Below are 16,529 nucleotides of genomic sequence, written 5' to 3'. Positions count from 1 at the left end.
CTTCTTTTTTTCCTAATTATAGATATATTCTCTTTTCATTGATATTTACTTTATCTACGTGTTATCACTCTATACTTAGAGCCTGTTTGGCTCAGCTTAAAAGCTGGTCAAACTGACTTAAAAGCTGATTTTTGACTTATTTAGCTGTTTGGCAATACTCAAAATAACTTATTTTAAGTTAAAAAAAACTTATTTTAAGCCAAAAGTTAAAAGCTGGGGTAGGGGTGCTTTTTTTTTTTAGCTTATAAGCTGTTTTAAGTTGACCACATTTTTATCTTTTTGCCCTTAATATTTTTATACAATCTCCAAATTACCCACATAACCCTAACATCTCTTTCTTCTATTTTTCCCTTTTCACGTTTGACATAGCAACTTCAGCACTTTTATCCAAACACATAACTGCTTATTTTAAAAATAAGTTTCAGCACTTTCAAAAGTACTTTTTTAAAGCTGCTTTTATTAAGCTCATCCAAACGGGCCCTTAAAGTTGTTTGTAGTTTCAAAACAATCTACTAAGAATATAAAATGGAAAAATGATCAATTTTACTTAGAACTTCTACAATGACAAATAATTTAAAATAACTATTTTAAGAAATCATGATTGATGATTTGAAATGAACGATATAATTTTTGTATTGATATTTTCGGCACCATGCAACGTATGTATTGATCCCTATCCCTAATATATTTTGAGTTAGTAACAAGACAAATAATAATACCTAAAACGGCAACATAATGTATTATTATAGCCCCGGCAAACAGAATATTCTACCTTCTCTTGTTTATGTTTATAATGATTATAAAAAAAATTATATGTATATATGACAAACAGTTAATTAGTCTTAATTATTTAGCAAGGTGTAGTTTGTTTAATGCCTTTTTAATGTAATAATCGGTGCTTGGTGTCGATTTGCAAATGGCTTGTCTTCCACAAAACTATTTTGAGTTAATTAAACATATATCTTAGGAAATAAATCAAGAATATGATTTCTTAGAATTTGTTATTTAAAATATTTACTTATTTATCTTTAATTATGATTTATTCGTTTAGACAGGTTGCCAGTCCTAATTTTACTTAGATTTGTTAATATATTATAAATTTATTACATATTTTCATAGTGAGTGATAATTAAGTCTGTAATTTTTAGACTTCAAATTTTTATTTATTTTTGAATTATAGAAAAAGTATCAGAAAAAAATTCATTAACCGAAGTATAATATATACTGTCATTTTAACTAGTAACAACAAATTAAAATAAAGAAATAAGGAGCATAATATTTCCCATGTTAATAAAAAAGAATTTGAACTCTTTTGCACGTTCTAAGACACAAGAATTTCACAAAGAACCATTTTCAACTTCTGCAATTTAAAAATAACCAACATCATATAAAGTATTTTCAGTCGTCTACGAGGTGATATTTCAGAATATTATCGTGAAATTTTATTTGTTATTGTTTAAAGAGCAATCATTATTATTTTAATTAAAGTCGAAAAGTGATCCGTCCATTCTATTTAATTATATCGTTTAAGATTGGATATTTGGATAACTCATCATTGAATAACTCGACTTAGAAATTTCTCTCCCTTTTTTAAGTCATATTATCAAGTACAACAAAACTTGAACCTAAAATTTATAAAAATTTATCATAAAAATCGTTTAAAATCATATGATGAGACTACAACACATATTGTATATCAATTTGAGACATATTGGACTGAGCATTATTTGCATTTTGGGTGGTGGAAATCTCTCACCCCTTTTTCAAAATAATAATAATAAAAAATAGAATTATTTTTGAGATGGAAAAGAATTGGTTATAGCAAAAGAGAAATGACAAAGTGGATGTTATTTATCTTTTGCAAAAGTTACTCCACCTGTCTCAAATAAATTGTCATATTAGCTTTTCAAAAAAGAAAATACGTGAATTCAAATATAATAAAAATTGTAAGTAATTTGTAATATGTTATATATAACTTTTGAAAATCTAATTTTTATTGTAAAATATTAAGTTAATCAGATTCAATTTAAACTTTAAAATTAATTAAAATAACTCTTGAAAAGTAAAATGTAACACTTAATTAAAGACAAAAATGTCAACTATTATGGGAACACAAATAGTATTAGAAAATGGACAAATAAAAAACCATAAATAAAAACAAATAAGTAAAAAGAAAAGAAAAAATGGACAAAATATATAAAGACATAGCGATTATATATTTGAAATTTGAAATAACATATCGAACACTAAACTATTATTATGGGAACACAAATAGTGGAATTGAAAACATAAGGGAAGTGGTGATTGCAAATTCAAATGCAATTCCCCAAAACTGAAATTAGTGAGGTATTTAATTTTTCTAGTTTCACACGTTAACATATTTATGTCTTGTGAATCTCTAGATACATTTATGTTTTCTTACTTTACATTAATTGCCCTATACTACGCTTTTACCTTATGCACCATATAAAGTCATAATAATATTAAATTAGTTACATATTTATAGTTGAAATAATAGAGGAGTTTTAATTGTAAAATCAAACTACATGACAACAACTTGTCAAATAAATTGAATTTTTTTTTGTCTTGTTACCCTTAAACTCATTTGGGCCACACTCGAACTTGCTGGCCCATTATTTCATAATGACTTCAAAATTTACAGGGTGAATCACATACACATTGTATATGTACGGAACTAGATTCATACATATCGGTTGATGGTGAAAGTGCTCTCCAACCTTAATTTATCGATTGATGGTGAAGGTGCTCAACCATTACAGCAATGATTTCACGACTTTTGTATACCAAACATATAGGAGTTTTTTTTTTCTTCAAAATATGTACAAAAATTCTCTCAGGTTTTTGTGTATAAATATGTATATCTCGCTCAAGCCTTATAATTTCTCTCACAATTTTTATGTATAAACATTGTAATGAAAATGTTTTATATTACTCAAAGTCGAAGTGATCAAAAGACATTCTTCCTCAAGATCAACTCGAGATATGAAAGTGACGGTTGAGATTTTTAGCTTATTAAATAAGATCAACGTTATCCTACGTTCGAAAAATACGATACTTCACTCTTGAAATCACGAAAAAAAATAATAAAGAAGAATCAAGAGACACAAAATTGTACATATAACCTTGATAAATAAAATTATTTTGTGATGCAATTTATTTCAGAAAAAATTGTTGCAACATTCTATCTTGAGTTTGAATCCATTATTGCCACTTGTTTTTTTTTTTCAAAAAAAAAAGAAATGCCATTATTCATCATTTAATGCAATAAAACAATGGCATCAGTAGGTACGTGGCACCCTCCCCTTTAGGATTTTTTTTTTATTTTCTACTAGTTGTTTGGTACACATTGGAATCTAGCTAATTTAAATTTATATTGTGTAAGAATTTTTTTGTATTCAAAGCTTGATATGAGACTCTGATTAATAGAAGAACAATCTCGTATAGTGCACCGCATTTTTTTTAAGAAAGGAGGTGAAATTGGAAAATAGTGAAAGTTGTCATTATTACCCCTTTTATTTTATTCTATTTTATTTTTTTTTTAAAAAGGGATTTGCAAAGTTATGAATTATTGCATCATAAACTTGCTATAGGTAAAGTTCCATGGAAGAGGAATTATTCCATTGAAGAATCATTTGAACCTTTTAATTTGTTTTATGCATTCTCCACCATGCCTATAAGGAAACCTTTTTTAATCGAATTTGCATTTTTTTTTTCAGCACTTAAAAAACATATTCTTCTTATTGAGGACCCACCTTACCACTTAACCAACTTAAAAGAACACACGTGTAATGATAAAAATTAATAATTTAATGAGATCACTTGTAAAATAACTTTAATATGATATTCATCATTATCGACTTATTAAACACCTCAAGTTTTTTATTGATTTTTTATCTGATATTTAATATCTACATTGAAGCTCGATTATTTTTTGTTTGTCCATTATAGAACTTATTAACAGGGGTGTAGCTACCCTTTAGATAGGGTGTCCAATTGGACACCCTTCGTTAGAAAATTACATTGTATTTATAAGAAAAATAATAATTTAAATGGTTAATAATGCATTTTGAACACCCTGGAAACAATAAAAAATTCCTAGCTTAGTGGTTTCAGTCATTCCATTCTTACTAAGTTCTTTGTAACTTGCCGGGTTCGATTCCTGTTAAATGACTTTGATTTTTTCCTTTCATTAAAAATTTTAAGAAATTATTTAATTTAAAGTTAATAAGAAAATTCTATTTATTTATTCCATTAAGCTACTAAAAGTGAAAATACATTATATAAATTCTCTTTTAATATAACTCGTTTAATTCTATTATTTATTTTTTATTTCTCGTTGTTAGCCATCAGAGGTTTGTGAAATATTGAAGCATAAAAGTGATTTCACTCTAATTGAAATATCTCTTTTTTTCTTTGTTTGTTCACTTCCTATCAGATAAACGTGAACACTAAAGCTAAATATTATGTAGTTTGATTTTAAAAAATTTTGGTACAGTTTAATTAAAAAAATTAATCATTAATGTTATGTAGTTTGATTTACAAAATTTAAGTATACCCATTCTTTAAATTATTTTTACGAGCTATGAGATTTTTGGACACCCATGATATAATTTCTGGCTACGCCACTGCTTATCAATTGAGACAACACTTCAAATAGAATTTATTCTACACCCGAGCTTATAAAAAATATTTGATTAAGAATAAAGGAATCCAAACTATCTCTAACACAATATATATTCGGTATTTTAACTTCTCTAAGTTGATTTATTTGATGTCTAAAAAAAGTCTCCTATTATTGTTCCTAGTGTATAGGGCTAATCAAAGGATGTTAAATGACTTTAAAAGAATCCTATTTCCCACTCAAAAGAATAATAAATATATACATTTTGCAAGTGGAGATTCGTGGAACACCATCAACTTAATTATTTTACAAAAACTTATATCTCAACAAAAATAGTAGAGTTCAACTTAAAAAACAAGGGAAGAGATTTTTTTAAACTCTTTTTTTTTTGTTCTTTTTATGAGTGTACCTTTGCTAAAATGGAGACAAAGATGATTCTCATCAATCAATCATTAAAATTTTCCTTTTTGATGGAATATATATATATATTATATGGTAAATAGGTCCCTCCATAATAAAAAATTCTTTATATATTTTAAAGTTTGGAATCAGAAACCCCACTTTCATGCACAATAGAAAAGCCCTTTGAATCAGCACCTTCTCTTCCTTTTGAGTGTAACCTCTTTTATTGGACAATCTCATTAAAAAAGAAGAAAAAAAAAACAAAATTTCTTAAAGGAATGACTATTGTTTCCATCTTGTGGGTCGTCAATGCCGTGACGTGACAACTGAAGCATGAACAACATAATATGATCGTTTAACATCAGGTAAATCAAGGATTGCAATAAGTTTTATTTTGATATCTCAAAAATTTAGCTCAAAATATAAGGATTGCCGAGAAAGGACTACATCCCCACGAGCGATCGACTTGGAATATCCAACAAGAACTCCATAATACAAATATTCTATGCGTTACAATAAAGCTGTTGTATTTCATAAAATTCCCAACACTTACAACAGGCCAAAAATATAAAAAGCAAAGTAACACTAATTGAAAAATCTATATACTAATAAAGAGTACCATTTATTAGAAAACATAAAGACTAAAATTCTTTTAAAGGTGTAATATCTCAGTACGCATATATTCTATATACCTTGTATACTAATTTGATATACTAAAGTTTTTACAAATCATATATGCTCTTTGGTGGCTTATTGATCACTTCTTCTGTGTCACTCTTCTTCTTATTTGACATGTTGCAACAATTGAACTTGCAAGGATCCGCCTCGATTAGCAGCTGAACGACTTCATTCATGGTAGGACGAAGTGTTGGTGTACTATACGTACAACGTATAGCTATACGTAGAACCTTAATCATGTCCTCTTTGAAAGAATCTGAGACTTTTTTATCCAATACTTCAAATGCACCTTCTTTAGTCTCCACTTTTGTTGATACCCAATAAACAATGTTCTTGTTGTCTCCAAATTCTGGCTCCACTGGCTTCTTTCCAGTAATCAATTCCATTAGAACAACTCCAAAACTATACACATCACACTTTGTAGTTGCCTTTGAAGAATATGCATACTCTGTTACACCAAAGGTTTAGTAACATTAGCCTAATCTTAACACTTAGACATGTCTTCAATGAAAGTTTAATCAACAAATTTTAGCATATGTGATGTTGTTTACACATAAAAAGTCATAATTAAGAACGGAAAAGGGTCAAATATACTCTTAATGTTAGGCAAGGTTCTAATATTTAGAGTAACATTAGGCCAATATGAACACTAAAACTATAGGATGTTATTTAATCTACTTAATCAAGCTCAAAGATTGAAGCAACACTTATGAATTGAAAAAATTATACCTGGTGCCAAGTAACCATAAGTTCCTGCGATGACTGTGGTGCTGGAATCTTTGCCTCCTCTGGCTTGCAACACTTTGGCTATACCAAAATCCGCGACTTTTGGCTGATAATCAATATCCAGGAGGATGTTGGTGGATTTGATATCTCTATGAATAATCGGGGGCATAAGATCATGGTGAAGATAGGCCAATCCTTGAGCTATTCCGAGTGCAATTTGATGACGAATAGGCCAATCCAACACGAACTTCCCACCGTGAAGAGCATGCCAAAGGTTTCCATTAGGCATGTATTCATAAACCAACAAGCTGCAATCCAAACTTGAGAAATAACAGTATAATTTCACAATGTTTTTGTGCCTTATGTTACCAAGAGTCTCAACTTCTGTCTTAAGTTCCTTATCCAAAACCAATTGATCCTCAGAAACAGAATGCTTATGTTTGTGACTCCACAGCTTCTTTGCAGCAACTACTCCTCCGTTACTCAACTCGATCTTATAAACAGCTCCTGACCCTCCATATCCAACAATGTTCTTCTCAACCATAGCTTCAAAGATCTCACGTTGATCAAAGCTCAATCGATGGAAACTCTTAACATCATAGGAGAAAAATGATGATGACAATGAATGATCATCCTGTTCCATCACCGCCTTTTTGTTACCAAACCATCGTTTGATAAACAAAACTAATCCAACAATGACTATCCCCACCGATGTCCCAATAACCCAAGCAATGTTGTTCCTCTTCTTATGGTTATAGCTATGTGAACATGTTTGAAAACTTCTGTCTGATGAGTTCAAAGAGGTAGGAACACAAAGCCCCGGATTGCCTGAAAAACTTTCCAAAACACCTCCTTTTATGAACAAAAGAGGTATAGGACCGGAAAGTAAGTTGTTTGACAAGTTCATAGAGTTTGGTAACAATTCACCTAGGCTCTCAGGGATCTTTCCTATCAAAAGATTACTAGACAGATCAAGATAGTTGAGAGATTTAAGCGAAGAAAGTGACTCGGGGATTGAAGAATTGAACTTGTTACCTTGTAAGAGTAACAGATTGAGGCTTTTTAAACCACCAATTTCAGAAGGAATTGGACCATACAAAAGGTTATTGCTAAGATCAAGCTTCACAAGATTAGAAGATGTAGATATTTCATAAGGAAGCAAACCTGAAAGCTTGTTACTTTGCATAAACAATTCTGATAAATTCCTAGCACTTCCAATTGTTGTTGGAATTGAACCACTAAAATGGTTATAGCTCAAATCAATAATTGAAACATGTGGAAGAGTAAAAAGCTCTTGTGGTATACTTCCCTCTAACTGATTGTAATTCACTCGAAAGCGAAGAACAGACTGACATTTCACATATCCATCAGGCAGTTCACCTGAGAACATGTTTTGAAGTAAAAGAATATAACTCAATTTACCTCCACTACACAGAAAAGGCGGTAGCTTCCCAGAAAATCGATTTTCTGACAAGTCCAATGCTAACAAAGCTGATGAAAGACCAAAGTGTTGTGGAACTTCTCCTGTAAACAGATTGTCATAAAGAGACAGGATAGTTAAAGTTGTTGAATTAGCAAGTGCTGCTGGAAACTCTCCTGATAGCGCGTTATGGTAAAGCTGCAACACTTCCAGCTTAGGAAGCCGGCTTATAGACTCTGGAATTCTCCCTGTGAAATTATTCGCGGACATGTCTAAGTCCACAAGTTCTGTCAAATTCCCTAGCTCCGCGGGGATTTCACCATCAAGTAGATTGTAAAAAAGCTCAAGGAGTCTCAAATTTTTCAACTTCCCAAGTTCTTTAGGCACCTTACCAACAAGACGATTCGCGCTCAGTTCAAGATCAACAAGAGATGTCATGTTACTTATTGACACTGGAATTGTCCCATGCATATTACAAGCTGTTAAAATCATCCACTTGAGATTTATTAGCCTGGAAATTTCCTCTGGTAATCGCCACGGATTAAAATGGCGATTTTCGTTGAAATTCAGGATAACTAAGTTCGTGAGATTAAGAATTGACAAAGGAAAATCCCCTGTCAATTGATTACATGAAAGATCAAGTACTCTCAATGATTTCAATGGTGACAAATCAGGGATTTGTCCTGTAAGTGATGTTTTAGTCATGTTCAATTCTTCCAAAAAAGAACAATTTATTAAGTACTTAGGAAAACCACCTTGGAAATTATTATGACCAATATGAAGGCTTTTCAATCTTGGTAAATAACTACACACATCACTTGGAAATTGGCCTGATAAATACCAGGCTGAAATATTAATTTTGATAACATTTCCCCTTTCATCACAACCAACACCTCTGTATTGACAAATCGGTTTTTCGATATCCCAATTAGACAAAGAACTCCCTGTGACGAATTTCTTCATGAGTTGAAAGAACTGAGATTGATCAGATTGAACAAAAGTGGACAAAGTAAAAGAAAATAACACAAGGGTGATCATTTTTTGAATAGTCATTTGTATTAAATTTGTTTTTCTTAGAGAGGAAGGAAATAAAAGTTCTGTTATTTTTTGGTTGTGGAAGAGGAGATTGTGGTGAAGAAATATATAAATGGGAAGATTGATAGGAACATTTTGGTGCTTTGATGTATTGAAAGTGAGAGATAGAAAAGAAAGAAGCTTTATGTTTATACCCTCCACTTGCAACCCCTAAAGAGAATATATATATATAAAGCCCTTTATACTCATGAAGAGCTGTTCAAATATACTGTATCTCATTTACATATGTTTTTGCATGGATTTATTGATCAAAGATTTTGTTACTTTGATCATATTCTTATATATCAGTCTTTAATCAGTAGCGTACGTAGAATTTTATATGAGTACTATTGGCTTATGTAGATTATGTTGTAATAAATTTGAATTTTCTTACACTATGTTTGGATCATTGTTATCCATTGTATTGTATTGTATTGTTACTATACCTACAATGTTTGTTTTGATTGTTACTTAAAATATATTGTACTGTATTATTAAATTTCGTTGTTACATAACAATGGAAACCCCTATTTTATAGAACAACCAATTTGGTGTGTTCTCATTGTTACTTAATTTCTTTTTCAATTATATCTTTATATAATATTTCAAAATACTATTTTACCTTAATTATTTAAATCTAGACAAACCTACTACCCTAGAATAATGGATATTTAAGTAAATTTATAAATTATAGTACAGTACGATACAATCAAACCAAACAATTAAAATGTTACTAAACAACAACAAACAATACAATCTAGCCAAACATTGTAATACCATACAATACACTACAATAGAGTACAATACAATACAATACATTATGAAACAATAGATAACAATGATCCAAACAAAGTGTTAAAGAAAGCGAGATATATGTGCCTCAGTTTGAATATTTATTTATTCAATTTATTTTCGACGATACTATTATGATATTTTTACCAACAAACTTGTATTTAGCTATGTTAGAGATGGTAACTTTTCTTCTAATATACTAAATTGATATTTTCTGTTGTAATATTTTCAAGTTCCTTATTTTTGAAATACTATTTGATATGTATTTGATGATTATTTTTCGGTGAAATTGATCGGTCAGATAATAATTTTTGTTGAAATGTATTTACGTATTACTACGGTATTAAGTATGGATTCTGACAAATTCAATATTTTTTTATTTGGATTATGTATTTGTGTTAAATTCGTTAAACATGTATACATATTTAGTTGCATGTTTAATAATGAAAATAAATTATGAGCATTTATGACGATTACTTTATAGCTAATGTTCTTATCGATGGGCCATTTTATTCTTTCCTAGAAATGGTAGTAAGTATTAGATTATAGAAGGAAACTTAAGTGATTTTTGTTTGTACTATATTATCCCAATTGTTCTTCTTTTCTTGGATAAGTGTATTTATATTGTCGACCTCCATTTAAGTATGTTATATCAAAAGTTTATTATTTGCTTATGTTAGCAATATAATTGATGTTTATTTTTAAATAATTGAGGTGGTCCATCCATAATTAAGTTGTGCATTTTTATTTTTTTTAATCAATTTTATAATATCCAATGGCTTGTTTGGACACGATTTTATTTTAAATCAGTAATTTGATTATATTGATTTCAAGTTGAAATTGTTTGGACATATAATTTAGATTTTTTAAATTGTATTTTTTTCATAATTTGAATATTCTTCAAAACTTCTTTCTAACTCTTATATAATCTTACCAAATGAACAAATAATAGTTCATAAACAAGCTATCACCGTTTAAATTGAAAAGACAGCAAGAAAGGAGGAACTTTTTTAGTAAGTTGTGAGTAATNTTCATAATTTGAATATTCTTCAAAACTTCTTTCTAACTCTTATATAATCTTACCAAATGAACAAATAATAGTTCATAAACAAGATATCACCGTTTAAATTGAAAAGACAGCAAGAAAGGAGGAACTTTTTTAGTAAGTTGTGAGTAATACAAATCAAAATTAATAAAAATAGTGAATTTCGAATATCAAATGTCGGACAAAACATAGCAAGGTTAGATAAGCTTGAATCTGTCCTGCGTATACGAAATTTATCTGCATATCTCATAATGCATAAGAAAGGACCACATGGAATATTTGACAATTTATGGTGTGTTTGGATGAAGTTCGCATGAAAAATATTTTTTCACGAAAATAAGTGAACTTCTTATTTATTTGATATATAAGTAAAAATAATCACTTTCTTATATATAATCTAGACAAATATAATGAGAGATGATAACTTTGAGGGATAAAGGTAAAATGAAGAACATACCATCAACTCTAAAATATCTTCGATAAACTTGATTTCTTTATTTCATGTTTCAATTTTTTTTTAAGAAAATCTATTTTTCTAGAAAAAATATTTTCAAAAACCTCAATCAATCAAATATTAATATATATTTTTTTTGTGCCGAACAGACCCCTAGTGTTAAGTTTTACCGTACAAAAAAGAATATTTTTGCCCTTTTCACCTCTTACTCTTTTAGTTATTTGTGTTTGACTATTATTTTAACTTTTCTCGCAATTATATCGTACCAGTGATAATAAAGAATATTGTATACAACTTTCAACTTAATCTTGACCATAGAAGTAATATGATTCTTTTCTTTCTCGCATAAATGAGAATTTTTTGACGTAGATTTTCACAAAAATTCTATTAAAAATATTTTGAAGAAAAGTATGTTTTGAATAAATTTTTCATCGTAATTTAACTGAGCTTAACATAAGGAATATTATATGGGTCGAGCACCATATATTATAAAAGATCATACGTAAATAAGAATATCTAATGGATAAGATACTCAATAGTGGACGTGATTAAAGATATATCCACTCTTATTGAAAGAATGATTTTTTTTTGGTTGATATTATTACAAAAAAAAAAGATTTAGGTTGATATATAATAACTATGAGGTCATCATATATACACGTGGGAGTCTTCTACTGTTTTTTTTAAAAAAAAATATATACGATTTTCTATTTTTAAAAAAATTAATGACTTTTCACATACACAATATAGATTGATGGTGTATTACATCTTTAAATAGTTTTTGATACTTCAAAGTTCTATTAATTATGATATTACTGATAAACTCGATTCATTATTTTACTTTAGATCTGATGTTCATAGTATATTATACGTTTTAGGCTTATAATTGCTAAGTCTAGACGTGTACAGGATGAGATTCAGAACGATAATAAGATCTATTTTTTTAACCGATAATACTTTATAACATTCTTTAAAAACTCGATAACACGTCTATTTCGACTTTAATTAGTATGACAAAATATTGATTAAGGCCCTAAAAGATTTTTTTAAAACTTTTAATGTGAAGTTAATGTTGCGGTAGGCCGCATCCCAGAGCACATTTGTATTCCCTTTAATTATCTTTGTTTCTTTAATGCTTTTTCTTGCTTTGTGTAAAGGAATGAATAGGATTTTAGCTTTAGCAAAGTCAATTTGTAATGATAATTTTAGGAATATAATTCTTATTCTTATTAAAACATTTATTATTTATTATTATTCCATATTGGAGCTGGCAATTCTATGGTAATGCTCTTTTTTTTTTGCACAAACTTAGATTATTTAATTGGTTTTAAAATTATCATGAACTTCAACCTAAGAGGGCACTGAATAATAATAAAAGTGAATGAAAAGCAAAAGTGCAAATTGAGGTCATGGTGGTTTCCTATTGGTAAAACACTCAACACTTTTAATAGATTTTGACAGAGTTAAGAGTTAAAGTGTTGGTGTGAAGAATAAATGAAGAAAAATTTAAAAATTTCAAGTTTTTGTTTATAGGAACTTATAAAAATAAAATAAATTAGTTACTTATATTTAGAAGTATTTTTTATAGCTAATAAAGAGTGGAGAAGAAAGTTCTTCGTTTCATTCTTCTGTATCGAATTCTGAAATTACTATTGTATATATTTTTACAAACAAAATTATATTTGTATGGAATTTTAAATTGATATTGGTGTTCAACAAAATTGTGAGCATTTAAGGTACCGTCACTCTTACGATAGGTATCATTTTATTCTTATGAGGAAATGATTCATAACCCCAAGTACAATAACTGAATTAATTATTTAAGAACAAAAAAATTTTGTGGTCTTCTATATTTGTTTATATTCTTAATAAGTTTTCTATTTTTTTTCCAGTTTATAAATACAGCAAAAAATTTACTTCCTCTTGTCCAAAATAATATTTCCTCCGTCCAGTATTGATTGTCACTTTATTAAAAATAACTATCAATTTACAAAAAAAAATCAAGAAAGGATTAGTTGACCATTAATTTTTTTTTTAATTTACTCTTACAAATAATTCCTTTTAAAATGTTATAAACAAGTTTGTAAAGTTTGCTTTTCTTAAACAGTAAATTAGCAAATAACCATGCCTCCTTATTTATGATTTCTTAAGGGGCGTATAAAAGAAAAAACAAATGTCTAATATGAGAAGAAAGAATTAATATTTTAATCTTTAAAAATAGATCCAAAATCAATTTTAATTATTGTTCCCAATTTACCGTCCGCGTATTCTTAAATCAATGTACAAAATTAATTATAGTTATGTCAAATCTAAAAAAAAATCATAAACAAAATTATTTAAGTCAAAATTCTTCTTATTTTTAAAAGTAAATAAATTTCTTAATTCATATGTTGAAACAGAAAACGTTAATTATTTTGGATTGGAGCTCGTAACTTCGACTATGACATAATTTAATTATATATAATTCGAACTAAATAAGATTCTGAGAGTTATAGCACATTCATTTACACAAAAAAGGTTCAGACATATATATAGTATACTCTATAGATTCAATCGAACTCAAATTTTCAAATATTTTTGTTCATTATCAAATTTTAAATCATAATTTTAAAATTCAACAATAAAATTTAAATATTATATTTGTTAAGTTAGTTCTAAATTATTCCTAATAAATTGACTATTTTTTAAAAGTAATTCATGGAGTTTTATACTTATTGAGGTCAAAGTCGATAGAAAACTTATCTTCTTTGCTTTAAGAAAGCAACAAACGAGACAAATAAATAAAGCTAACCTTTATAATAGCTAAGCACTTTTTTACAACTTTATATCAATAAATAAAGCGATCAAAAATTCGAATTTATTGACTACTTGTCAAATAGGATGCCACATTAGACAAATTCTTATCCATATTTGTCTTTTACTCGATATTTACTCTCAAAGTAGGCGTTTTATTATAGATTTTAAATATTTTTTATTTTATTTAAAGTTAATAAATTTCGTTCGAAAAGAGAGTGATGTTTAATTATGTTTTTTTTGTAAAAAAAATATTTTAAATAATATTCATGTTTGAAAGTATTTATTTTCAAATAAAGAAAAGAATAGTAATGGATCATTGGCGTATAACTAATTTTCTAGTACAAATATAAGGTTTATAAAAATGTTATTAAATTCGTTAGAACTCATAATTCTTCATCTAGCTCCGTCTCTGATTGGTGTATAAGTTAGTAAACCGTTGAATAAAAATGTAGTATAACACTATAATTCGAATTGTTACATTTTGTCCGTCAACTTGACACATGGTTTGTTTAGTCCATTTAATTATACATGATGCTGAGAATATTTTGCTTTTCCATTTTAAGTTTAGCTGATTTAACAAAAACCTTACTAGTATTAGGGGTTCATAATTACCTCAATCATTCAGAACGTCTAGGTCATTCTTAATGCATTTCTCTCCGTTTCGAAAATCACACGTTAAAGGCATAAATAGTGGAGATAAAGATGTTGAGATTGATGCGTACGTATATTAGGAGGACGAGAAACAAGATCTATGGGACAAGATATGGGTGACTCCGGTACGAGACAAAATGAAGGAGGCCAGTTTGAGATAGTTCAAACATGTGGAAGAGATGCATAGATGTCCTTCTGAGGAGATGTGAGAGGTTGGTCATGGTTGAGTTTAAGGAGAGGGAGAGCTAGAGGTAAAACAAAGATCGTATTTGGGAAAGGTAATTAGACGAGATATGACATACCTATAGCTTACCGAGGATATGAGCCTAATTAGAAGGATATCATGTAGGTCAAGAATAAGGATAGAAAGTTATTGGGTAATCGAACATTGTTTTTAAGTCCTTAGCAATATTATTATTTGTAACTCTCGCACTTTGTATTCTTCAATGTTACTACTATATGAGGTTCTTTTTGTCTCTATTTGTGTTTACTATTTATATTTCATTTATTTTCTATATGTTTCTTATTGATTTTGAGATGCTTCACTCGATAAATTGGAGTCTATCAGAATTAATTCGTCTCTACTTTTCCAAGATATAGAGATAAGGCTGTGTATATATCATTTTAATTAAACTATACTTATAAAATTATAGTGATATGTTTGTTACTATTGTTGTTTAATTACCTTTTTTTTTTATGAATTATGTACTCCCTATGGTATATAACACGATATAAACAAATGAACCACATTTGCGAAGCAGAAAAAAAAAAGGTTCCTTTACAACATAGCTTCAAAAGAAGTGACTAGCTACTTTGTGAAATTGTTGATCCAAAACGGAAATCACTTTCTTGTTGTAAAAAAAAAGTTTTTTCGAATTAATGAGATTCAATTACCAATATAAAAGCGCCGTTCGATACACGAAGCATCACATGTATTATACGATTTGTAAATACTACAATACTCCTTCATTTGAGTCATATATATATATATATATATATATATATATATATATGTGTTTTTAAGAAAAACATAATTTACCTTTGCCTAGGATAATTTTTTTAAATAGAAGATTTGTAATTGGCAAATTCTTGAAATTGTATTTTTTTTCCTCATAAATATGATATCCCACAATTTGTGAAAACTACTGAACTTCCCAGTTCATAGTTCATAAACAAGATATTGAAATATCCTAAAATTGTATAAGAGCTGTGAAAGTTTTGATAGTTTTCACAGATTATTGGATTTTCATGTTTACAAGAGGAAAAATATAAATATAACTTAAGAAATCTAAATTATATCCAAATGAAACTTCAATTTAAATTAACTTCGTACCAGATCAATCTGAAATCATGTCCAAACGAACCCTTTAATTCTAACCTTCGTATCAATCACTTTGTTGTGTAGAGACCAAGGTTTTGAATTTGTCACCTGTATAAATATATATTGGGCTCAATGAAAAGAAACCATTCTTAATCTCATAACTCAAGTTAGATAGGCTCTCAATTAGTTTCTCAAGTGGTTAGAATGATCGTCATCGGGAAAAGGCCAGAACTCGCGGGGCCGAAGATAAGAATACCTTAACCGCAACAGGGGAATATTAGTTGACATCACTAACGACATTCCAGTGAACAACTCATTGAGGACTAATCTGGAGTTGAAGAGCTTTCTTAGTGGACTGTTCCTAAGTAAAAGACATCTAAGAGTGCAAATCACTTGGGTTAGGCCCATAGGGGGTCAATTCAAACAAATCAATAGAAAGAGCAAATCTAAAAACACTAGTACTATTGCAATTTTCCTGTATGCAAACCTTACATATATCTTGTAAAGGTAGAGAAGTTGTTTCCAATA

The 16,529-nt window shown here is 28.7% G+C and overlaps 1 protein-coding gene across 1 annotated transcript; it reads right to left on the bottom strand.

Moving 5' to 3' along the window:
* Positions 1 to 5,550: 5,550 nt before the first annotated feature.
* Positions 5,551 to 9,025, bottom strand: LOC107017804 (receptor protein-tyrosine kinase CEPR1). The gene is made up of 2 exons (XM_015218073.2): positions 6,452 to 9,025; positions 5,551 to 6,170 (listed from the first exon to the last, which is right to left on the bottom strand). Exons 1-2 carry the CDS (start codon positions 8,919 to 8,921, stop codon positions 5,767 to 5,769), a joined length of 2,874 nt encoding a protein of 957 aa, XP_015073559.1. The 5' UTR covers positions 8,922 to 9,025; the 3' UTR covers positions 5,551 to 5,766.
* Positions 9,026 to 16,529: the final 7,504 nt, after the last annotated feature.

The sequence above is a fragment of the Solanum pennellii genome, chromosome 4, assembly GCF_001406875.1.
Source record: "Solanum pennellii chromosome 4, SPENNV200".
NCBI lineage: Eukaryota > Viridiplantae > Streptophyta > Magnoliopsida > Solanales > Solanaceae > Solanum > Solanum pennellii.
Note: the sequence above shows the minus strand (reverse complement) of the source record. Positions and strands in the feature narration are given on the sequence as shown.

Excerpts from the sequence above, each read along its gene's own strand:
- LOC107017804 (XM_015218073.2), bottom strand. The coding sequence starts at position 8,921 with ATGACTATTCAAAAAATGATCACCCTTGTGTTATTTTCTTTTACTTTG. Across the intron at positions 6,171-6,451 it reads TTATGGTTACTTGGCACCAG|AGTATGCATATTCTTCAAAG; the intron begins GTATAATTTTTT and ends TTGGTGTAACAG.